We start from the raw sequence: 27,081 nt of genomic DNA, 5'->3' as shown, positions 1-27,081 counted from the left end.
ACGGTGCCTCCCGATATTCGGTAATGTGATGATTTTTGCAGCCTTTTTTCACGGATTTGTCTGAAAATTGGTATTTGTGGGTCACAATGGGTCCTAGTTCGTGTGGCGAAACATTGTAATTATAGGTCCACGTTTTGGTATAGCCCCCATATAACGGTACCTCCCGATATTCGGTAATGTGATGATTTTTGCAGCCTTTTTTCACGGATTTGTCTGAAAATTGGTATTTATGGGTCACAATGGGTCCTAGTTCGTGTGGCGAAACATTGTAATTATAGGTCCACGTTTTGGTATAGCCTCCATATAACGGTACCTCCCGATATTCGGCATTTTAATGGTTTTTGCCACATTTCTTCTAATGTTTCTTTTACCCTAAGGTGGAGGGTATTAAAAGTTTGGCCCGGCCGAACTTAATGTTTTTTTTTTACTTGTTTTTTTATTTAAATTGAGAGCTTGGTTCTAGCAAAGAATAATCTTTGGCCTATATTGACCATTAATAAAATATATAATTTTTTATATCCCAATTTTAATTTCATTAATGGACCATTTAAAATTGTTGACATAGATTTATATATTAATTTGTAATGAACCCGCAAATGGAAATCAAAAATGTAATCTCTACCATACGCTTTTTTTTATTAATTAAATGCAATAAAAATTCTTGTGAAAAAAATAATTGAACTTGATGGAGAAAAATACAAGGTTATCTACATTCAATTTTAGTTGTTTAATCTAAGATAAGGATCCAACTTTGAGGCTCTCATTTAATTCGATTCCTTTTGGAATTTTCTCAATTCCTTTTGTATGGCCTCAATGAGTGGTGCGGCGGATAGATCCTGAACGTGGCGTGTGGATGAAATTTGAGGCTGGATTTCGGCTGGACGATGAAAGGGGCCGGCACTCATGGGTCTTACCATGGGCGAGTGAGAACCATAGATGCTGCCACCATCCCAGGCGCCCACAGTGGGAGAGGGGGGTTGTGTTGAGTGATTGGATTTGGTGGTTTTTAAGGGTTGAGCTGTTGACGGGCGATTATCGCCAGTTTGGGTTTTCAGATTCGCACTGGAAAAGATGGAAGAATATAACAAAAATATAACTATTTATGAAAATTGTTCGTATGCTTACTTCGAGGCCCCGGCAGATGAGCCACGTAATTCACGTTTGGTTGGCTTGCGATTATTTGTGAAATCACGATTCGGCAGTGGCATGGGTAAATCATCTTGACTGGAATACATTTGTATGGCGCCCTCGAGTAGACCTTCGTAATGGTTGCGCATGGCAGCTGGATCTCGCGATGGACTATAATAATCGAAATTTCTATCGCCATGATCTCCATAGTCTATTGATGGGCGCAGACGTTTACAGGTGATGCCGGGCAGCAGAATAAGAGATGAAAAATTTCATGAGAAGAGGAAATTAGAAGAAGAAGAGATGCTTAGTAACGTTGTCTGCGTTCGTAATTACCATTGTCCAAAATATCATCGGCACTAAGCCGCTTCTTGTGCCTCTCCCAAACAATGGGTCCCACAACACCCGGATCGGGATTATCACTCTGTGAGGCAAAACGCTGTACTTTTTGTGGAGCTTTGGGCGTGGGAAATCCCTCAATGGTGGCTATTCTGGTGGCATCCAGTGGCATCTGATCATGGGACATACGTTTTTTGTGCTGATTCCTAACCGATTTCGCCGAAGTTTGTGGGACATTTTCCACATTGTCATAATAGGTCACAAAGACCGGTTCGAGAACACGATTAAGAGGCTCGGGCAATGTAGTCTTCGGGAAGGCCTTCACCGACTGCATTGACAAGAAAGATCCTATGCTACCTGAATCCGATGATTTCTCCGTTGGCTGCAAGGCCCTTATAATTTCCTTATTTATTGCCTCTGTGGAAGGATGCTGCTGCTGATGGTGGTGATGTTGTCTCTCCAGCTGGTCACCCCTGTCCGTATAAATGGTTTTTTGATGCAGCAGCTTGTTGCGATGATAATTCGTGTGGGGATTAAAGGCCTCATTTGGAGGATCAAAATTAACATAGGTCCTATCCAACTCATCACCAGAGTAATCTCGTTGGCTTTGTACCGGACTCGTTTCAAGAGAACCGACACGATTTTCCGATAGGTAACGCCTCTTGGGTTTGTGTCGTGATTTGTCGCGTTTCTTTTCGGAAATAACTGTTGTATAGATGGCCTCTTCATTGCTTTCTGCCCGATTGTATTTACCCAAATGACGTGCGCGATTGCGTTCAAAAAGTCCATTGGATTTTTCATCCAACATACGCTGTACGTCTGCCGAGGGAGGATTGATGGGACAATAAACCGAGGAGTCAGAAGTGTTATCAGAAGAGGTCACCGAAGCTCTACGTTGACTTTGGTCAGGTGGACCAGGGAAGTGTATGCGTGGTTCTCGTGTGCTACGACCACTTTCGTGTTCAAATGAAAAGTTTTGTATGCCAGCGTCGCGGGATTCACCGGTTCCTGTTGTACGTCCTGTGTCGGGTGCAGTTGCACTTGATGTGGGCCGGCCGGAGTGGGTCTCGGATATAAGTTCATTGCGACTTGTGGTTCTAAGAAATTAATTAAACGGAACTCTCATAATTCGCTTCTCTCTCATTGACTTACTCTCTTATATAGTCCTTACCTATTGATTTGCTCATTTTTATGCCTCACATGTGATCGTCCCATCAAGAGCAGGGCAATGAGCAAGAGGAATAACAACAAAATTGCAATGGAACTCACAATCACCAAAAGCGGATTGTTTTGAATGGAATCAATAAAGCCATGTGTGCCACCGCTGTGAGTTGCCGGCGCCAAGGGCGTGGCTTGAGGTTCACGGAGATAGGCTAAATTTTAAAAAATATTTGAATTTAAATAGTTTTTTATTTCGAAATTTATTCATCAACTTACGTTCGGCTTTCATTATAATCTCTTTGCCCAATACTGTGGATACCTCTGATTCGCTGACTAATTTCATATCATTGGCAGCTGTAACCGCCAATACTGGCCTCCCATTAACAAACACCGAATAAATCAGCTCTGTTTGATTGGTAAGGGGTCGTTCATCTCTGGAATTTATAGAAAATACAAATAAATAATGATTTAATGTTTATATTTTAAATATTAAACTTATCAAATACTATTAATTATTCACAATTAAAAATTTGAAAACTATTCAAAATTCTTAAAAAAGGAGATTTTGGGTTTGATATTGAAGAATATTCATAATATATTTATAATTATGAATATATTTTTATAAAAAATCAATTTAGACCTTGAAAGATATTCCAAAGATGTCCTTGAAAAACATTACCCTCCACCATTTGGGCGAAAAAGAAAATTAAAAAAAAAAAATAAAATCCATTAAAAATTCTGTTAAAATCTTAAAAATACCGAATATCGAATATTATCGCGAAAATATTCTGGAGGGTGTATTAAAGCCTTGGGCACGCAAACATTTTGGCCGCAGACCTTGGACATTCCAACAGGACTCAGCACGCGCCACCCAAGGATGGGTGAGGTTCCTCGCTTTATTTCCAGTGCACAATGGCCACCAAAATCTCCGGATACCAATCCGTTGAACTATTGCCAAAGTGTCGATCACCTCAAGAATGGGAATGGGCCAAAATACCACAGAGCAACATTCGAGCAGAGTGTCACGGTTTCATTGGCCGTTTGAAGAACATAACTCATACCAAAGCACAGTGGTCGACGTCGTATGGGAACAGCGGCCAAAAATACTTTCAGTCCAGATATCAATATGAATCTTTGGTTATGGTACCTTGATGGGATAAAAATAAAAAATGTGACAAAATGGATATGGTCCTTGCATGTTTTGGCATGGTCCCCTTACAACGTATCTCCCGAATAATGGTTATTTGCCCAATTCTTGTCACATTTCTACACCAGATTGTAATGTTATTTGACATTTTACGTTCTAAGGAGTTAAAAAATAATCTTCTTGAAAATTATTTGGAACAGCCCGCCTTCAGGTAGAGTCCCCTAGTCGAAGTCCAAATTTGATTATTTTTTGTAAACAAAATAAAATAACAATTTAATGTAAAATTAAATCAAAGTTAAATTTTGCACAAATAATTTGTTTGACTTAAGGCCCTATTGAAATTGGAGATAATCGGTCAAAATGTTGGTATAGCTCCCATATATATTCATCCAATTTGCCTTACATTGTGCACCAAACTTGTAATATCAGCCCAAATAGTATGGATTATACGTACGACCAGATTGGACCTGAAAATAAGTATGCCAAATTTGATCGAAATCGGTTCAGACATATAGATATAGCTCCCATATGTATTGTTCTTACGATTTGTTATTTTTGTCCTCCGCAGCCGTAATATGCACTCTGTAACAACGATATTTGGGGAAATGTATCAAATATAACTCAGAAATACCCTTTCTAAATTTTATCGAGATCTGTTAATATTTGGATATGGCTCAAATATATATCTTCGTCCGATTTGCCTTTTATTGTGCACCAAACGTGTAATATTAGCCCAAATCAAATTTAGATATAGCTCTCTTATATATCCAATTTCAAGTTAATTGTGCACCAAATGGATAATACAAGCCCGAATTGAAAAGGCGCAAATGCCTAGACAAATTTAGTAGAAATCGATTCAGAGGAGGATATTTCTCCCATATATTAGTTCCTTTGGACTTTTAATTATTACTATAATCATAGTTGGTATGATTTGATTCTGACAAATTCCCCATTAAAACATTTATTTGTTATGTGACGCTCTACTAAATATGCAAAGTGGTGTAGGGTATCATGAAGTCGGCCCCGCCCGACTTTAAGACTTTCTTTACTGGTTATTTTTTGGGTCAGAGCTCAGAAGAAGATGGTTAATAAGATCTGTGTTTGTTGAAACACGAGAATTTTTCGGGTATGATTTAGTCGAAACTTTCGTATATCTTTGTTTCTAGACTCCACGGCATCCTCCTAAAATTATCTAATCGATATAATGACAAATTTATAATGTCGGGTGCATATATTTACTGAACTGTGGGTGGAAGATAGTGCCATGTATATATATTTGTTAACTCTTTAGCAGTTTTCAGTGCAAAGGCCTTAAAATTTTTCGACATTAATATTATACCCTGAAGACAACGCTTGCAAAATTATTGAACACCCCTCAATTACATCCTTATCAATCCCAAACAACAAAAACATATTCTATGTCACTAGCACCATAGAACTTGCAAAATTGCAGCGAAGTCACTTCAGTATATTGACATAATGTACACTTCTGACAAAATCTGAAAGCTAAATTAGCACTTTTAGAATTAGGGCCATTACTAATGGCGTAAAAAAATCACATTGGAAAATTCAGGGGGGAAGACAATTAAAACTTTAACTGAAATCCAATTTTATTTTCAAAATTAAACTTAAAGGCAACTCAGAACACTCACATCTTCTATATTATACACATATACTAAGCACACAAATGACTGCACTAAAAATAAGTCAATACCTTGCTTTTCAATAATAATGCCAAGATTTGTCATTTTAAAATGTATTTAATTTTGTAATCCAGTTCTATTTTGCTCCACTTTTACTCTGATCCCACTGAAAAGAGCAACTAACTACATTTTCTCTTTTCTGATGCTATTTTTGAGGTGGGCCGTTAGAATAAAGCCAAGATTATTATGTTTTCTAAAAAGCTTAACCCCTTAAGATTTCATTCACATTTGACAATAAATATCTGATTTTCATTTTTGGAATTTTGGCCAATGGCAGTGACCACTGTGCAAAGGTGACCAATTCAAACAAATCTAAACTTATTCTAAAATTTGATGCTATTTCCGACATTTTTTGCTTTCACTCAATAAAATTTAAAAAAAAAAATGTAAAAATTATGGCGTTTGACTTTATTGCAGTTCTTTTATCTCACCCTGTATAGTGGAGGGTAAAAAAAAACTTCTCTACAGCCCTTGAAAAAATATGCTTTAAAAATCCTAAAAAACATTCTTAAAGAATCCGCGGTTGTGCTTGAAAAATATTATACAACATACTTGGTTCGAATTCGATAGTCCTTTAAAATATTTCTTAATAAATCCACGATTATGCCACGAGAGTTCTTAAAAAATACTTAAAAATATTCTTTAAAATCCGCTATGCCACGATGGTCCTTGAAAAATATTCTTCAATAACCTTCATAATAAGTCGATAGGCCTTAAAATGATTTCTTAAATAATCCAGGAGTATGCCTCGGTAGTCCTTGAAAAATATTCTTCGAGAGCCCTCGAAAGTCCTAGAAAATAATTCTTAAAAAATCCACTGGCATGTCCCGATAGTCCTTGAAAAATATTGTTCAGAAACCCTTGATTATGATTCTATTGTACTTAAAAATACTTGTAATAAGTCCAGGATTATGCCCGATAATCCTTGAAAAAAATTCATCACGAATCCTTGATTATAATTCGACAGTTTCTTAAAATAATAACAGGATTGTGTTTTGAAAAATATTTGCTAGAATATGAGCACATGGGTCAATGCACTTTTTCTCTTTTATGCCACAACTGTTCATCACACGAACATAATTATGTATCCGTGTATGAACATATTTAATGACCAACCATGTTTCGCTTACGTTTTATCATTGATAATCTCCCCATCGTATATTGCCGACGACACGCCATACATTCCACCATTGTCATCATCGGCATTGTTGCGTTCCACATCATCTGCCGTTAGTTGAGTGATATTGTGAATGACAACACGCACCTGATTATCACGTATGTTTAAAGGGGGTGGCAGAGGTGAAGGTGCGGAAATAGCTGGTCTCTGTTGTGGTTGTAACAAGCGTGTGGCTGGGTGCTGCTGTTGTACAAGAGCTGCTGCCAGCGTTTGTTTTTCCGACTTGGAAACATTGTTTTGTATTAATTCCCATGGCACGGGGGTGACTTGAGCTGCGGCTATATTTGAAGATTCAACTTGCATATCGGATTCGTTATAGGAATAACCGAATGTCACGGATTCGGTAATGTTGTTCTCTTCGGAAGAGGAAATCATTTCGGATTTTCTATTTATCGGATATGCCGGAGATCGAAATCGTACTGTAGATTTTGTATTGTTGGTCATGTCCAATAGTTCGGCATCGTAATCGGGAGGGTCTAAGAAAAATCACATTTATGAGAGTAAATGTTAATTTAAATCAAATTCAAAGTTCATACCTTGAGTGGTGCTGCTACCCACTTCGCTCCTTTGAACCTTCTTGTCATCATCATCGTCTGATTTAAAATGCCTTCGATCACGTCCAGCCGTAATGGAAATGCCTGATATCTGTTGAGCTCCATTTATACCCAAATGTTTGGTTTGTTGCCTGTATGAGAATATCAGACATATAATATTGAAATTGTTGTTATTGTAGAGTTATAATTTATTTTACCTGGTAAATGCCAAACGATATAATCTGGCCAACTTTTCTTCCAACATCGGATTATCTTTCTGTGTATAAAATCCCGACATGACAGTTAGCAACCAATAACGTCTATCGGTGGCGGAGTAATTTAAGGGTGGTGCTCCAGCCCCATTCCATACGCCGTCTATACCCACAGTACCTTCTCCATAGCAATCGAGACATATTGGAATATCAACTTCCTGTAATACATAGAAAAGGTGAGTTAAGCTCCGCTGCCTAGAAAAATATTAGCCTAGCCAAATTTTCAATATCCTTCACCCTAAGACAAAGGTACCCTTTAACCAGTAAAGAATTTTTAAAAGACCATCGCGGTCGACTTTATGATACCCTATACCCTAATACCCTGATGTGCTATTTACATCCAAAATAAATTCAGTTGAATGAGCCAATTCGAACTGATATTACATATTTGGTGCACAATAACCATGAAATCTGATGAAGATGTATATGGAAGCTACATCCAAATCTGAACTGATATTGGTAAAATTAAGCAGAGGTATTTATGATATTTGGTGCCAAATATCATCGTTTTGAGGTCTATATTACCATAACTATAGCTGATAAATATAAAGGGTGAGATGAAAAAACAGACTGCTGTTATTTCTAAGCCACTCGTCCGACAGCTGTTAAAATTATTCCACTGATAGATCATTATATTGTTTACAAGGGTAAAAAAGCATTTTGGTGAGAATTTTCAAGAAAAAACCAGTAAAGAAAGTCTTAAAGTCAGGCGGGCCGACTTTATGATACCCTACACCACTTTGCTAATTAAGTAGAGCTCCACAAACAATTAAAAGTTTTTATGGGAAAATTCAATCATACACGCTATGATTATAATTATAATTTAAAGTTCAAAGGACTAAATATACCGAAGCATTTGTATCTTTTAAATTCGGAATTGTATTGCCCATTTGGTGCACAATTAATTTGAAATCGGATAAAGATATATATGGGATATCCAAATCTGAACCGATCTCGATAAAATTTGGCAAAGATATTTCTGAGCTGTATTTGATAGATTTCCCTGAATATCTTTGTTACGGAGTGCATATTACGGTTGTGGGTAACAAATATAACAAATCGGATGAATAATGTATATGGGAGCTATAGCTATATCTGAACCGATCTTCACCAAATTTGACATACTAGCTTCTAGACTCAATTCGGTCGTAAGTGCCAAATTCCATCCCATTTGGACAAATATTAAACGTTTGGTGCACAATAAATGGTAAATCGGACGAAGTTATATATGGGAGCTATATTCAAATCTGAACCTATCTCGATAAAATTTAACATATGTATTTCTGAGCCGTATTTGATATATTTCCCCAAATATTGTTGTTACAGAGTGCATATTACGGCGGCGGTGGACAAAAATAACAAATCGGATGAACAATATATATGGGAGCTATAGCTATATCTGAACCGATTTCGATCAAATTTGGCATACATATTTTCAGGCCTAATTTGGGTGCATATGCAAAATTCCATAAAATTCGGGCTGATATTACACGTTTGGTGCACAATAAAAGGCAAATCGGACAAAGATATATATGGGAGCTATATCTAAATTTTGACCGATTATCTTCAATAGGGTTCGTCCTTGGACCAAAAAAAAGATCTTTGCAAAATTTCATCTGGATCGGGCAATAAATGCGACCTGTACTTTGTTTACAAAAATACATGGACAGCCGGACGGACGGACACCACCTTGTGGTGTATGGTATAAAAAAGATATTCGTGATGGAATTCAAGCGTGATAGTGTGATTTCTTTATATTTGGCTGGAAAACTACAAGTAGATATCGTTAGATCATTCCATGAGATAAAAAAAAACTGCAACAAAGTCAAACGCAATAATTTTTGCATTTTTTTTTTAATAAATGAAAGCAAAAAATGTCGGAAATAGCATCAAATGTTAGAATAAGTTTAGATTTATTCGAATTGGTCACCTTTGGCACGAATTATGGCCTTAAAATGGCCAACGAAACCGTCACACGCTGCTCGAATGTTGCTCTGCGGTATTTTGGTCCATTCCCGGCGAAGCGCTTGCCTGAGGTGATCGACACTTTGGTTTTTAGTGCCAACCTTGCTTTCCAAAATACTTCAGACACAATAGACCAACGGATTGGTATCCGGAGATTTTGGTGGCCATTGTGCGCTGAAAATGAAGCGAGGAACCTCATTTTGTAACCATTCTTGGGTGGCGCGTGCTGAGTGCGATGGTGCTGAGTGCTGTTGGAATGTACAAGGTCTGCGGCCAAAATGTTTGCGTGCTCTAGGTTTCAATACACCTTCCAGAATATTTTCGCGATAATATTCGGTATTTATTCTGATGCCACGGTCATTTAATAAGAGCGGAGAGCGACCATCGGCTGTTATGGCGGCCCACACCATCACCATGGCCGACGCTAGAGTTCTGGTGGCCAACCGAAGGTGCACATTTTCAGCTGACCTCTTTGGCAAGTAAACACTATCATTTTGTTTGTTTACAAACTGCTGGAAAGCGAATGTTTTCTAATCGGAGAAAACCAAATTCGGCAGTTCACCACTTTCGGCCAAGCGAAGCGACTCTTTAGCTCTTTTGAGTTTTTTTTTTCTGTTGCGGTGTAAGTTCTTTCACTTGTTGGAATTTCAATAGTTTTACCCCGAGCTCATTTTTCAATATTTGCCGAATGGAATATTGCAATATTTTCAGCTCACGATCCATTATTCAGCCACAGCGAAGCGGGCTTCGATCAAGTCGCTTCCTTACTTTTCGAACCATTTCTGCTGACGTTGCTGTTTTCTTCCGCCCATTTCATTGACGTCGGGCCAAGCTACCAGTACCACGGTAACGAGCGATGGTAGGAGACACAAAAGATTTATTCACATTTAAATGCTGGAGTGCTTTAACGATAGACACTTGTTGTTCTCCAGTCAAATATAAAGAAATCAAACTATCACGCTTGAATTCCATCACGAATAACTTTTTTTCGGCTAAATTCTCACCAAAATGCTTTTGTATGCTGTATGTAATAAGCTGTCACTGGAATAATTTTAACAGCTGTCGGACGAGTGGCTTTGAAATGACAGCAGTCTGAAGTTGGTTGCAGTTTTTTCATCTCACCCTGTACACCTAAAATGCTCGGATTTCGAGGAGTCTTACCCTAAAAATTTCTAAATGTATGTCTTCTTTTCTATCTCTAGTAGTAATTGAAAAACTTATTTTTGTTGCACAGTGTCAACAAAATACCGGAAAACGTGGATCTATATAGACACTGACCCAGGAAGTTGAACCCATTGCAAATTCTAAGTACCGAATTGTAAACAATTTAATTAGAAAAAACCTATTAATGGGAAGCATTGTTATTTGAGGAATGGAGAAAATACACATGTGTTCAAAATTTCTATCTATTTCCTATCCAAAATTTATTCGTCGTTACAACCGACAGACATGCGAACAGCTCTACATAACAACGACAACTTACATTATTACCATCTACATAAACTGTGGCCACCACCGTTTCCGTTTTAACCACAACATCTTTTCCTTTGCTAATGCCGGTGTGAACCTGTTTTAAATAATCCGGAGGACCATCTCCTGAACCCGTCCAAAAGAAATCTTCTAAGTGGACCTCTTCACGTAATTCCGGATAATCATCGCCAAAGTCATCATCATCTGAAAGGAAAGGATAGAATTCAAAAGCAGAAGGCAATTATGTTAATGACAATCAGACATGATAAATGTCGTGTTAATAAACAAAGGCATGTATTTGTTGCTATAGAAATTAAGTTTTTGGTAAAATAGCAAATAAATATGGTTTTTGCTTCGGAGGGGGCATTATATTTCCCCCCTGGTCTCTTCGTGTGTATTAAAGGATAGATATGTAATCGCAATGGCGGGCCTTATTTTTTGAAAGTGTGTCTATTGTTGTTTTGTTGCTAACGTTATGTTTACTTATTTGTTGACTATTGCCAACGTTATGTTACCATATTTGTTTACTTAGTTTGCTTAGATAGTATTTGTATCTGAAAAGTTTGTTTGATCAATGTTGAAGTCCTCCTTTTTTGTAATGAGGTCTTGTTGAAAGAATGTATGCAAAATTGAGAGATTAGCATGAAAAGAAAAAATTATATGAAATTATTATTTAAAAAATTTTAATTATTTAACATTTTTGGGTATAATCCAACGTGTACATGAATCCAAGAATGTTAAACCCAGACGGAGAAATCATATTTGACGTATTTCGTAATGAATATTTGGCACCAAAAGTACCTTTACATAAAAATCACGGTTTAATCCTGATAATTGACCAATCACAATAAATTTGACTATAGAAATCACACAATCAATCAATTTTGATTGGTAAATTACACTTTGCGGGGCCGACCTGGTGATACCCTACAACACTACAATATATTAAAAGCCCTCTTATGTCCAAATCCACTTTCGAAGATTTCGCTTTTGAAATTATGTCACGGAGCACTGCCCAGATATTACCCTTTGCATTTTGACAAGGGATATTTGTCGAATATTTACGCACTTCGTCGTGCTGTTAGTTGTTGTTGTCCATTTTACAGCTAAATATAATCCAATGGTCATCCAAAATCCTAGAATTCTTCCTTGTCCTTAGCTTTCTTCTCAGGAGTGTCGGCTTCAATTGTGTGATCAGGAAATGTTTTCTGTTTTTGGTTCATTTTGCGATCATCTCCAAAAACAAGAGACCCCTCCCCCTCCCCAAAAGTTCGCCTTTGTGTATTTCGGATATTGCCTGTAAGTAATGTTGGTATTTTTCAGACAAAAATAGTGATCCATTCTGACCACTATCCTAAACTCTAACTTTATGCGAGATTTCGTGTTCTTTGGTTTCTATTAATGACCTTTATAACGGCTGCACAATCAGGAACATTTTTAGTTGTTGGTCCATTTCAACCCCTAAATATATTGCAGACATCTTTGAAAACAATAGGCCTAACCCTTCTGAACCTAACCCTACCCTTTTCGTGAGGATCGGACGATAATTGCAATCTGTCTGTATCCCCAACCTGTGTTGTAAGGTGAAAAAATATTACAAAATAAACACTTCAATATTATAAGTCAAATTGAAAAAATCGCATGCGATAAAAAATATGAAAAAATAAAAAAATGTCACAAAATACTACAACATCAATATTATCATCATTATAGGCGTCTTTTTATGCGATTTTTTCAGATTTTATACTTTTATGCCAAGAGGGCATTCTGAATTAACAACATTTGTCAAAATCGGTCCAGCCATTCTTGAGATCCCCTTCCTTCCTAACATCCCCTTTGCATATTTACATTATATATATTTCGCTCTATATATATGATATATTTATTATCGCCATCTACCTAACGGTCAGAATTGATCTGTTCATTTATGTGTGATTTCGCCGGGATTAAAAATATTCGCGGTTTAATGAAAAATTTGTCTTTTATTTAACACAAATATACCATAACATTGTCTATTTCACCCACTAAATATTACCCGATGACCATCAAAATTGGAAGGCTTCTGCCCAGCCCTAAGCCCGTGCTAACTTCCGCTTCGATTAGTCTATAATTGCGACCTGTAGAGCAACTGCAAAATCAGGAAATTTTTCAGTTTTTGGTCCATTTCAATTATGGTCCTAAATATTATGCGATCATCTCCAAAAACAATAGGGTTCTATCCACCTCCATTTTCAATTTCATGAGGATTGGACCATAATTGTGACTGTAGAGTGATTACAAATTAACATGGACAGACGGACAGATGGACGGACGGACATACATAGCTAGATCGACTCAGCTCGGCGAGATAGGAAGATCCATATATACTTTCCTATGTGGAAAACCAATATATCGAGGTGTTACACAATTTTTGGCCCAATCAAACTTATAATACCCCCAACACATAGTGTTGTAGGGTATAACCAGCAGATTTACACAAAGTAAAGCTTAAAATAGAAGGCATGTGTATCAGCGCAGGCATGTCATAAGGTTGGGTTTTTTCGAAATTCGTACTAAGATGGTACGAAAAGCACTAAAATATTGTAAAAATTGAATACCTTATATTAGATAAACAGAATGAACTAGAATTCTGGAATGAGAGTCACTGATGGAGTGCAGGATAGATGTAACAAAAGGACTTTGGAAGTTCGAACTTTAAGGTTACTAAAAGTTCCAGAATGGTTTTAATCGTCTAAACTAGTACAATTTGATATTATGTGAACGGATAGAGTTAAAAACTTGAAATTTGATATGAGAATCAAGGGTTGGAAAGTACGTTTGATATATGGTTTGGAAATGTGTACTAAGTGTGCGAACTATACTAAATTTGTAACCGAATAGTTTAGGACGAATGACAAATGAAGCTGGAAGTTTTAAATTTTAAATTGGGGCCAGTGTTGGGGGTGAGTTTATAATAAAAGTACTAAACAGTACTATATTTGGTACAATTTGGTATTGGGCGAACTGAAACTGCTTGAGATTATAAATTTGACATTAAGGCCGCTGTTCATGTGTAAGATGGACATATCGAGGTGGTTTTGGAAATGTTAAATACAATTGACCGAAAGCTACTGAATGGTACTATATTTGGTATTTCGTCATGGTAGAAGAATATAGGTAGACGCGTCGACACAGCTGCTGGGACAATGAACTGTCAAATCAATTTTGGAATCGAAAATGTTGAATGAAAAATTATTCAAATTTGTAAAAAATGTTGAAAAACGCGAATTATAATGCCTCCGAATGACGTAGTATAAGAAAACATATAAAAATCTACTTATATTTGAAAAAAAAACATTTAAAATTTTATGACATATCAATGCTTCCAAGCGTTGATGCATCTACCTGTATTCTTCAGTCATGGTATTTCATGAAGGGATAGAGCTGAAATCCTACAATTTGATATTGAAGTATCTGGAATTGAAATATGGAGGTGGTTTTGGAAATGTGTACTTTAATTATGCTTAAGGGACTAAATAGTACTAAATTTGGTATTGGATGAAATCCTGAAATTTGATGTTGATATCGCTACTGGTGTCTGAAGTTAAAATATGATGCCTGTAGTTGGATATATGTAATATAATTGTACTAAATAGTACTAAATTTGCTATAGGGACAGGAAATAGAGCTTGGATCATGAAATTTGAAGTCGAGGCCTCTGTTAGTATCTGGAATCAAGATAGGGGGTGGTTTTGAAAATGGGTACTATAATTGCAAGTGAAGCACTAAATTTTGATATTAGGTTAGGTTAGGTTAGGTTGAAAAAGAGGGGCGAAACAGTTTCGCCGCAAGCCCTGTTGGGCATGCACTTTAGCCAGTATAGGCCTGTTGTGAGCTCTAGTCAGAGGGGTTTTACCGAGGAAGACGTGCAGTTAACAGTCTGTTATAATTGAAAATTCTGTTGCCTTTATGAAATTCTTTAACTGTTTTATATCATTTACCATGATCCGATTAAGGTCTGGTATAGTGTCGCTCCCTAAGAATTGGGCTCTGATATTACCAAACGCTGGGCATATACAGAGAAAATGTTCCAAAGTTTCGTCGTCTTCCCTGCACGCCCTGTATATGCTGTTATCTGTGCAACCTATCTTGTATAGATGAGCTTGTAGGTCCAGGTGCCCCGTAAGGATGCCTGTCACCTCACTGACCTCCTTCTTGCCTAGCAATAAAAGATTCTTCGTTTTTATCTCATTTGGGTCACCCCACAGGATTTTGGTGGTTTTCCCTACGCCCTCTTCGTTCCATAAGGATATATGGGCGTTTTTTGCCCTTGTCTTTAACATTAGACGTGACGCTTTTAGCGGCAGTGGATTGTCTAAGTTTACTACTGCTAATTTCCTGCCTTTTCTAGCGAGAGAGTTTGCTATCTCGTTACCTCTAACTCCGTTATGGCCTGGTACCCATATAATGCGAACTAAGCCGTGTTGAGAGTAGTTGTTGATTGAGTTTATACATTCGAATACAGATCTTGAAGTTACTGTTTTGGATGTTATAGCGTTAATGGCTATCTTACTGTCCGTTAGGACATTTACGATAGCCGGTCTCGTGTTAGCATTTAACCAGTTCAGACACTCCGTAATCGCCCGGACCTCCGCTTGTAGGATCGTATTGTGATCGGTCAGGCGGAAAGAGATTTTGGTATTCGTTTCTTCGATAAAAAGACCCAGTCCTACTCTCTCCCCCAACACTGAACCATCTGTGTAACAGCAGTTACCAGTCGGCATCTGTGATGGGAATCCATCGATCCACGAGTCTCTGTTTGGGATTAATGTTTCACAAGAGGCAGCTACAATAGATTCAGATATCCGGTCCGATACAAAGTTTTCTATTGATTCTCCCGTTGTTACCTGTAAGATTCTTTGATGGTATGTAGCGTGGCCTTTGATTAACCACTCGTCCGTCGCCCTAAGCCTTAAGGCCGCGACGGTTGCTTCATACCGAATCTGAATGTCTATCGGGTGAAGAATTTGATATTAGATGAAGAAATATTGACGAAATCCTGAAATTTGATATAGATGTAGCTGTTGGCGTCTGAAGTTTAATATGGTCTCTGTAGATAGAATTATGTACTATAATTGGACTAAAATGGTACAAGATTTGGAATTGGGACAAGGAATAGAGCTGAAATCCTAAAACTTGATATTAAGGCCACTCTTGGCATTTAAGTTGAGATATAGAGATTGTTTTGAAAGTGCGTACTTTAACTGTACGAAAAGAACTAAATGCTACCAAAATTTTGAAGAGGATGAAGGAATGGGACTGAAATCGTGAAATTTTATGTAGATATCACTGTTGGTGCATGTAGTTGAGAGAAAGAGGTGGTTTTGAAAATACGTACGCAAAGTGCAAAATACCACAAAATGTTGGTATAGAGATGGAATTCTGAAAGTTGGTATTGAGGTGGTGTCAAGGGTGAAGAGAAAAATGTTATTTTGGATATGCGTAGTATAACTGTACGTAAAGTATGGTAATAAATTTGGGATTGGGTCTTAGGATAGTGCTGAGAAAAGGAGATGGATTTGGGAATATTTAATATGATTGTTGGAAAAGAACTAGAGGGTTTAGTGAATGGATTGAGCTTGTATCCTGAAATTTGAAATGAACGTCATTGTTGGTTAGTAGGATTTATATATGGTCAATTTGTATACCCGACACCGCACTGTGGTACAGGATATAATGTCTCTGTGCATTTTTCCCTTTTGACGATCTACGTAGAATCATGTTCTGAATCCGTCCATCTGTCCCTGTACAAATGTTTCGATTTGGGGTTCAAATCCCCGACATTCGTAATATTCACTCTAAAACAGTGATATTTGAAACTAGATATCAGATATACTCCAGAAATATTTCTGTCTAATTTCAAAAATATCAGTTCAGATTTGGATGTAGCTTCCACATACATTTTTATCCGATTTAAAATTTATTCTACACCAAATTGTTAATATCAGCCCAAATAGAGTGGATTTTGGCACATCTGACCTAATTCGGCCAAGAAGCAAAAGTATAAAATTTGAAATCAGTTCAGATAAAGCTTCACTGAAAGAAAAAGCTTCATACCATAAATGAAATCCTACGTTCCGTAAATGAAATTTGTTGTTGATTTGAAACAACGTAGAGGTTCATTTAATAAATGAAAAAAGTTTCATTGAGTTTCATTAATGTAAAATTAACGAAATTTTTCATTAATATAATGAAAATGGTGGAGGCTATTAAAAGCTCGGTCCGGCCGAACTTTGCTTTTTTTATACCCTCCACCATACCATGGAGGGTATATTAATTTTGTCATTCCGTTTGTAACTCCTCACGTCAGACCCAACAAAGTATATATATTCCATGTCCGTCTGTCTGTCTGTTGTAATCACGCTATTTTTCGAACAAATTGAGATAGAAGGCTAAAATTTTGCACACATGTACATTTTGCCAGTAGGCAGGTTAAGTTCGTAAATGGGCCATGTAGGTCCAAGTTATCATATAACCCCCATATAACGGTATCTCCCGATATTCGGTATTTTGATGATTTTAGCGACATTATTCACCGGAATTGTTTCAAATTTGTCATTTGAAGTTCGTAATGGATACTACAGCCTAAGACAGAAAATTATCTGTGCAGGTGCACGTCTTCGTATAGCCCCCATATAACGGTACCCCCCGATATTCGGTATTTTGATGATTTTAGCGACATTATTTAACGGAATCGTTTCAAATTTGGTATTTGAAGTTCGTAATGGATACTTCAGCCCATGCCAGAAAATTGTCTGTGCATGTCCACGTCTTCGTATAGCCCCCATTATAACGGTAACTCCCGATATTCTGTATTTTGATTTCATCGACATTATAACCGATTTTTTTTAAGTTTCGCATTTGAATATTATAATGGTTTTTGAAAAATGTTACCTACGCAGGTTCATGTCGTCGTATAAACCCTAATATAATAGCTACTTTCGGTATTTTTAAGATTTTAACAGAATTTTTAACGGATTTTATTGTTTTTGAGAATTGCCAAATTCGTTCCAAATGGTGGAATGTATTCAGAGTTCATCCAGCAACACCCCCCCCCCCCCCCCCCCCCGAACTTACAGCTTTTTTACTTGTTTTTTTTTGTGTTTTTTTTTTTTTTGTTTATATATCAAAATCATTGCAATTGTTTGAATTGTTTTGCTTATTTGATAATAAACAACTAGTTGAATTGTTCTGATAGTAATTCTGACATAACAATCCATACAGGTTGGCCTCTTTACTTGCAAAAATTGGCAACTCAATCTACCTTCCTTTCACGGTTTTAACCAATTTCAAATTTAGACCGCTCTAAATCCGTAATACGGATGGATTTTCACAAATATCAGGTCAGACACAAATGTCTCCGTCAAATTTTGTAGAATACGGTAGAAGCCTGCCATGTATTAGTTCCCATGGTACAATGAAGAGAAGGTAGGCCAACTTTGAAAAAATTTCAAGTATAGAGGTCTACCTGTTTGGCTTGTAATGTCAGAATTGCTATCAAAACAATAAAAAAGCAAACAACTTGTTGCATTGATTTTGAATAAATAATTTAAAACCGCGAAAACTGAATGAATGGTCAAAATTTCTTTTCAATATCATGTTCTATATATCTCTTATGGTTTATTTCGCGACAAAAACTGTAGATTTTGTCGATGCATTCGTTGCAATAAGCATTTTGAAAACACCCGAATTTGAATATCTTCTGAACAATTTTTTATTATTGAAAAGAAGACACACACATAAACAAATGAAGTTGACATATTAAGCCAGAAAAATAAAAAAATTTAAATCATATGGTAGTTCTGCCCTACCTTGAACTCATTGTACCATGTTAGTTCCTTTCTGCTTTAAAGCCATAATACGCAATAAAAAACTATCATAGTTGGTATGTTTTAATTCCCCATAAATTCCCAATAAAAACTTTTGTTATATTAAGCCGTACTATATATGCAAAATGGTGTGGGGTATCATAAGGTCGGGCCAGCCCGATTTTGACCATTTTGGTTTTGTATTAAAAGTGGGCCATATGGGTTAAATTTTTGCGTTCCCACGTAGATCCAAGTTTTGATATAGACCCCTCCTGAATTCGATATTTTGATTTTGAGTTGCATTTCTCACCCTTATCAAATCAAATTTGCTATTTGGAATTCGTAATGGATACTACCACTGACAGAAAATTGCCTTTATAGATCTTCGAACTTCCAGGTTTTCGAATAACCCCCATATAATGGTACCTCCCATTTTTTGATGATTTTAGCTACATTTTTCAATAGAATCATCTCAAACTTGGCATTTAGAATTCGTGATAAGCAACGTCCTCGCTGGCAGCATTTTGTATAGCCCCTTATAACAGTAAAACCTGATTTACGGAGGTTTTCAAAATTTAGCGATTTTTCAAAGGATTTTTTTACATTCTACAAATTGCAAATTGTGGTGGGTATTAAATTTGAAATTGAATGGAACTAACAAAAAGTAGCTATACCTTAATCTGAATTTGAGCAATTTTAATTCAGTATATTTCATGGTGAGGATGTCATCATACGAGCATCCCGCCCAAACTTACACGAGAATATAATAATATAATAAATGTCTGTAAAATATATAATTATCATAATTATTTGTTACTATTATAAGCATTGTGTAAAAATTTAATTTTAATTAAAATACATCCTGCAACACAATAGACAATATATATAGAAATAATTGAAAGTTGGTTTCTCTTTCACGCAGATGTGTTTCCATTATTTTTCTAAAAGTAATTTGTCCAACGAACGGAAATACACAAAAGCAACAACATTTGTTCTTAATGGTTTAATAAATATGTTATTATTTTCTGGACAGTCAATTCTTTTGCTATGCTATTACCAACCAATTGTACAGTTTTAATTACAAGAGTATAATGGAAACGTATTCGCATTTATATACGTGCGAGTGTATACTTCGTATGTAATTACGACAAATAATTTGAATTAATAATAAATAATAATACTGCATATAATTTATATTAAAATTAAATAACCTACTCATTTGAACATCGTCTGTAGAATATACATTAATGATCTGCATAAAGCTCTAAGTCGATATGGTGTAAAGGGCCGCAAATAGACATATCTCTTTATTTATGCCATAGAAAGAAAACGCTCGTCATGTTATGCCCTGTTTGATCAAACGCATAACAGTATGTGACATCTAACCAAATGCTCGATGACTCGTCTTGTTGGTCAGACTCAAACCCATCGACATAGCATGCAATGATGAATAAATGGGAAATTAATTTACGTCATAAAACAAGAAAGAATCACACAATTTTGTTCAAACTTAGCAAATCCTAATATTTATGTCAGTACTAGGTCGAATGCGAAAATGGACAATATCACTCCACTCCCCCCAAAAAGGGTCAACATCTATATCTATAAAAGAGGAAAATGTTTGTATGTTTGTTTGTAATTTATGGACTCGAAAAACGCTGAATAGATTTTCCTCAAAATTTCCATATATACTGCAACATCGCCTGAAAGTAACATAGGCTATACACATTTTTGAATTTCCACTTGGAACTGGAGATATAGCATCAGAATCGGAGGTACCTCCCAAAAATTTAGATTTTATATGCACATATCTATTGATTGGTTGAAGATACAGTCTCCAAATTTGGAATATGTAACGGAATTTGGAACAAAAATAAGTTTGCCAAATTATATTGTAATCGGTTCAGATTTGGATATAGCTCACATATATATTTTCGACCGATTTCGTTCATTTGATGCCTCAAACACAATATGAATGTTCGATTCCAATGAAATTTGGAATGTGTGACGGGATTTGATCCGAAAAAAAATTTGTCAAATTATATTGAAATCGGTTCAGATTTTGATATAGCTCCCATATATATTTTCGGCCGATTTCAAGCATTTGATGCACCAATCACGCTATGTATCCCCAATTTCAATGAAATTTGAAACGTGTAATAGATTTTATCTAAAAAATTGATTTCCCAAATTATATTGAAATCGGTTCAGATTTGGATATAGCTCCCATATACATTTTCGGCCGATTTCATGTATTTGGTGGACCAAACACGATATGTATTTCCAATTGTAATGAAATTTAAAATAAGTAACGGAATTGGGAGCAAAAATTAATTTGTCAAATTATATTGAAATCGGTTCAGATTTGGATATAGCTCCCATATATATTTTCGACAGATTCCATGTATTTGATGCACCAAACACGCTATGTATCTCTAATATCAATGAAATTTGGAATGTGTAGCGGAAATTAAAACGAATATACACTTGTCAAATTATATTGAAATCGGTTCAGATTTGGATATAACTCTCATATATATTTTCGACCGATTTCATGTATTTTATGCACCATACACGATATGTATGTTCGATTCCAAAGAAATTTGGAATAAGTAACGGGATTTTGATTAGAAAATAAATTAGTCAAATTATATTAAAATCGGTTCAGATTTGGATATAGCTCCCATATATATTTTCGGGCGATTTCACATATTTGATGCACAAAACACGATACGTATTTCCGATTCCAATGAAATTCGGCATGAGTGGCTAAATTTGGTAAAAAAATAAATTTGACAAATTATATTCAAATACGCTCAGATTTGATTATAGCTCCCATATATATACTCAGCCGATTTCACATATTTGATGCACCCAAAGCGAGAAAGACAAAATCTGGCACCAGCAAAAATTGCCAAATTATATTGAAATCAGTTGAGGTTTGGATATAGCTAACATATATATTTCGGCCGATTTCATACATATTATGCACCAAACACGATATATATGACCGATTCCAATGAAATTCAGAATGTGTGGCGGAATTTGGTTATAATAATAAATGTGATAAATTTATTGGAAATTAGTTAAGATTTGGATATAGCTCCCATATATATATTCTCGGCCGATTTCACATATTTGACGCACCAATTTCAATGAAATATGAAAGGTGTGGCGGAGTTTGGTGTAAAAGTAATTTTTTTAAAATTATATTTAAATCGGATCAGGTTGGGATATGATTTTAATAAGAACGCCTTAGGCTAACACTAAAAAACAACACAACAATTTATTTGAAATACGCTTATTACGGCGAAGTATGTTGCTATCTCGAATTCACTAATTGCAATAGAAATGCCACTCTACTTAAAAAAATTGCAGTTTCCTGCACGCTTGGTATTTGCTATGAAATAAATAAATCCAAAGGACAAACCCTTCGTGTATGCATGTCATGTTACTGCTTTTGTAATGATTTTGTTTATTAACGCATTAAATTAGTGCAATATTTTTTTTTTAATTTTTAAATTTGTTTTTCTTTATCCAACATATATTCGTAAATAAAATTTTGAATGCATATAAAATCAAAAGGGGTAGCGAAGCGCACCGGGTTCAGCTAGTTTTAAATAATCAAAACTCTTAAAACATGTGAATTAAAAGTGCCTTAAAATTTCGCATATCCCAATATTTTTAGTAACACAAGATCTGGTGTGAAGATGGGATATATCGATCCACTCTTACTGATAGCTCCCTCACAACGTGTCAATATTTTGAATATAATGCATCCAACAAACTCGACACACTCCAATATTTCATCAACACAAGATCAGTTGTGAAGATGGGATGTATCGAGCCACCCCTTCTGATAACTTTCCCTCAAAGGGCCAAATTTTAAATATTTATATCTCCCATAACTTGCGAAAAAAGCCAGCGATTCTATTTAAACTTGGTTTACTTAAATATTTCTCTCTCTCGTACCTCCCCCCCAAAAGGTTACATTTTTATAAACAATTATTCCCATTAAATTGGTAATAGCCATCTAATTTTCTTTAAATTTTAAACATGTATCAGTATATCTGATGCTGATGAAAAATCCTAAACTCAATATCAAATTTGGGAATTCCAGATCTATCCTAAGACCCACTGCCAAATTTATTACGTACTACGCATGTCCAAAACCACACCTATCCTTTTACCCAATACCCAATTTAGTATCACTTAGTACTTTTCGAACAATTATAGAATAAATTTTCAAAACCACCTCCATATCTCGATTCCATATACCAACAGAGACCTCAACATCAAATTTGGGGATTCCAGAATTATTCCGGTGAAAAATATCGCTAAAATCATGAAATATCGAATATTGGGGGGATACCGTTATATGGGGTCTATACGAAGGCGTGAACCTGCACAGACAATTTTCTGTCATAGGCTGTAGCATCCATTACGAACTTCAAATACCAAATTTGAAACAATTCCGGTGAATAATGTCGCTAAAATCATTAAAATACCGAATATGGGGAGGTACCGTTATATGGGGGCTATACAAAAAACGTTAACCTTAATGGCCCATTTTCAATACCAATAGTCTTGCAGACATAATATACATTTGAGTAAAATTTTATCAATCTACTTCAATTCGTTAGGAAGCTAGAGGGATTTCCACAGACGGATAGACGGACGGACATCGCTAAATCGACATAGCATTTTATGCTGATCAAGAATATATATACTTTGAGGGGTCTACAATGTATATTTCGAGGTGTTACAAACGGAATGACAAACTTAATATACCCTCCATACTATGGTGGAGAGTATAAAAATACCAAAGTATCGATCATTTTAAACAAACGCTTTGCCGGGCCAAAATACCTCAGAGCAAGATTCGGGCAGCGTGTGACGGTTTCATTGGCCGTTTGAAGGCTATAATTCATGGCAAAAGCGACCAATTCGAACAAATCTAAACTTTTTCTAAAATTTAATGCTATTTCCGAAATTTTCTGCCTTCACTCAATAAATTTAAAAAAAAAGTGAAAATTATGGCGTTTCACTTTGTTGCATTTTTTTATTTCCTCCCACTACCAAAACTTACTTTCCACCCTTGATTCCCACACTAAATTTCAAGTTTTTAGCTCTATACGTTCATATAATTCCGTTCAAATGGTACCATTTTAGAAATTTTCGTAACCTTAAAAGTTCGAATTTCCAAAAACCCTTTGATTCATCTATCCTGTACTTCATCAGTGACTCTCATTCAAAATATTCAGAATTCTACCTCATTCCGTTTGTCCAATACGAAATTGCTATTTTCATACCCTCCACCATACTATGGAGGGTATATTAACTTTGTCATTCCGTTTGTAACTCCTCGAAGTACTCATGTCAGACACAACAAAGTATATATATTCGTGATCAGCGTAAAATTCTAATGTCCGTCTGTCTGTCTGTCTGTCCGTCTGTCTGTTGTAATCACGCTATCTTTCGAACGAATTGAGATACAAGGCTAAAAATTTGCACACAGGTTTATTTTTACAGTAGACAGGTTACAGGTTAAGTTCGTAAATGGGCCATGTAGGTCCACGTTTTCATATAGCACCCATATAACGGTACCTCCCGATATTCGGTATTTTGATAATTTTAGCGAATTTATTCACCGGAATTGCCTCAAATTTGGTATTTAAAGTTCGTAATGGATACTACAGCCTAAGACAGAAAATTTTATATGCAGGTCCACGTCTTCGTATAGCCCCATTATAACGGTACCTCCCGATATTCGGTATTTTGATGATTTTAGCGACATTTTTAATCGGAATTGTTCAAAATTTGGTATTTGAAGTTCGCAATGGATACTACAGCCTAAGACAGAAATTTGTCTGTTCTTCGTATAGGCCCCATATACCAGTACCTCCCTATATTCGGTATTTTGACGAGTTTAGGTACAATACTCACCGAAGTTGTTTGAAATGTCGTATTTGAAGTTCGTAATGGATGCCAGAATATGACAAAAAATTGTCTACGCAGGTTCAGGTCTTCGCACAGCTCCGATATAACGGTACCTCCCTATATTCTATACTTTGATGATTTTAGCTACATTATTCGCGTTTATTTCAAGTTCCGAATTTGAATTTGGTAATGACTCATGACAAATAATGCCTGTGTGGATCCACGTCGTTTTTTTTAAATTTTACCAAAATTTTTTCAGAATTTTATTTCCAAATTCGTTCCAAAAGGTGGAGCGTATTCAAAGTTCGGCCCGGCCGAACTTACTGCTTTTTAACTAGTTTTTTTACATTTTAGTACTTTTCGTACCCTTTTAGTATTTTATTCCAAAAAAAACTAGCCATATCACACGCCTACGCACCAAGACTGACTCTCGGTCAAAATTTCAAGAATCTAGCTTCAGCCGTTGTCTCGGGGCGTTGATTCTCAGTCAGTCAGTTATTTCACTGCTCTTATTGGAATAAGTTCCCTTTGAAATAACAACAGATTAAATTTATTTAGCGGGAAATCAAATTTTTGAATCAGTACCCGTATTTTTTCGCCAATAAAAAAATGGTTAACAAAAATATAATTCTTCTCCGGCATAGCTCTGTATTCTAACACAATAATACCGTTTACACTAACTTCCTGAAACTATAGCTACAAATTAAACATAGAACATACACATCCAACCACATGTAAAGGCTATGTATTGTGTACATTCAGATATACGTATGTTATTTGGTATAAAAAATAAATAAGCATTAAGCGTAGGTGCAACGTACCGTGACTTATTTGTATTAACGGCAGACCGACGTCACCATAACAATTGGGAAATTTCAATGCGAATCCAATGAGAACGATTAAAACTTTTACAAATCTTTCGGAAATCATTTTTCTGGTGTTGTTGTTGTTGCTATGATTACACCGTTCTTTGTTGTTGTTGTTGTTGTTTCTTTTATTAGTGGACAAACAACAAAATGCCTAGAAACAATTAACTATTCACCACAAACATTCTACGTATCTTTCTATTATATGACCCGCGTGTCTGTCTGTATTTCTGTCACTTCACTTGTTCACGAGTTGGTGTTTTTTCGTTATTTTTTTAGGCCTTAATAATGACTTCTGACGTCAAAAACAACAACAATTCCTTTTGGTGTTTCTCGGTGTTGCTGTAATTCCTGCTGCTCTACCAATGGCATTTCCACTCTAAACGAAATAAACTGCTGCCTACTGCTGCAAGCCTTTAAGTCTGACAAGCAGGATAAAGTTTTGCATAACTTCATAATTGAAATATTCCAATTGTTCGCAATTGCGAAATACTTTTTACGAATGGCGACACTTTATTCATGAGTGTAGATTTGTTTTCGGTTTCCGTTTTTTAAGGATTTCTCGGTTTTTGGTTATTAACAATTGATTTCAAGAATTTTCACTTTTCGTAGACAATTTTCACTTCTATTTTCATGGTGTAAGAATTTGTTGTTTTATTTTACATTCCACACTATTCATTTCAAATATTCCATTGGTTTTTCCGTTATAATTCGATTTTTCCAACTCTCTCCGCCAAGTGCTGTTTAAAAACTATTTTTCGTCGTTGGACGCCTTGATTTACCTTTGGCAGGTGGCGCGTTGTTGGTGGTGGTAATGTTGGCGGCGTTGTTTGTCTCGCTGGTGGTAGTTTGTAGTCAATCAAAATTCCCCCCACCTAAATCAAACTTTCCTTTTAACCCTTAGATCACTGGAAACGAAATGCACTCTCCTTGATTTTTGCTTCGTGAGGCCGTAATAAAAGAAAGGCTTTTGACAAAGAGGGTTATTAGTTGGTCGAGTTGTTAACCGATGAGGATATTAGTAATGGAGCCATCCAATATTTCCGTCTCAAGTATGTAAATCCAAATCTCAAATGCAGATGTCATCAGTTATCTAAATATTAAAACCGATTTTATCTCTATGCCTTCGGCTTATAACAAATTAAATACCATGTAGTACTTTTCGTAAAATTATAGTATACATTTTCAAAACCACCTCCATATCTCTATTCCAAATACCAACTGACACCTCAATATCAAATTTCAGGATTGAAGCGTTGTCCATTTACTCAACGGCAAATTTAGTAACCTTTAGTATTTTTGTACCCTACACCACAAGGTGGTCAGGGTATTATGTCTTTGTGCATTTGTTTGTAACAGGCAAAAGGAAACGAGATAGACCCATAGATCCTTTCTGATCTGCATAGAATCACATTCTGAGTCGATTTATGCATGTCCGTCCGTCCGTCTGTCCGTCTGTCCATGTATTTTTGTAAACAAAGTACAGTTCGCATTTATTGCCCTATCCAGATGAAATTTTGCACAAATAATTTG

At 36.0% G+C, this 27,081-nt stretch overlaps 1 protein-coding gene across 1 annotated transcript; it reads right to left on the bottom strand.

Annotated features, from left to right (window-relative positions):
* Positions 1–664: 664 nt before the first annotated feature.
* On the bottom strand, positions 665–26,306 carry LOC131801536 (uncharacterized). Its single transcript, XM_059120305.1, has 10 exons — positions 25,504–26,306; positions 10,909–11,099; positions 7,407–7,618; positions 7,192–7,340; positions 6,609–7,131; positions 2,905–3,062; positions 2,639–2,840; positions 1,465–2,564; positions 1,126–1,339; positions 665–1,062 (listed from the first exon to the last, which is right to left on the bottom strand). Exons 1-10 carry the CDS (start codon positions 25,610–25,612, stop codon positions 765–767), a joined length of 3,156 nt encoding a protein of 1,051 aa, XP_058976288.1. The 5' UTR covers positions 25,613–26,306; the 3' UTR covers positions 665–764.
* Positions 26,307–27,081: the final 775 nt, after the last annotated feature.

Source organism: Musca domestica, unplaced genomic scaffold (genome assembly GCF_030504385.1).
Source record: "Musca domestica strain aabys unplaced genomic scaffold, Musca_domestica.polishedcontigs.V.1.1 167, whole genome shotgun sequence".
Classification (NCBI taxonomy): Eukaryota; Metazoa; Arthropoda; class Insecta; order Diptera; family Muscidae; genus Musca; species Musca domestica.
This window is presented reverse-complemented; position numbering and strand designations above follow the sequence as displayed.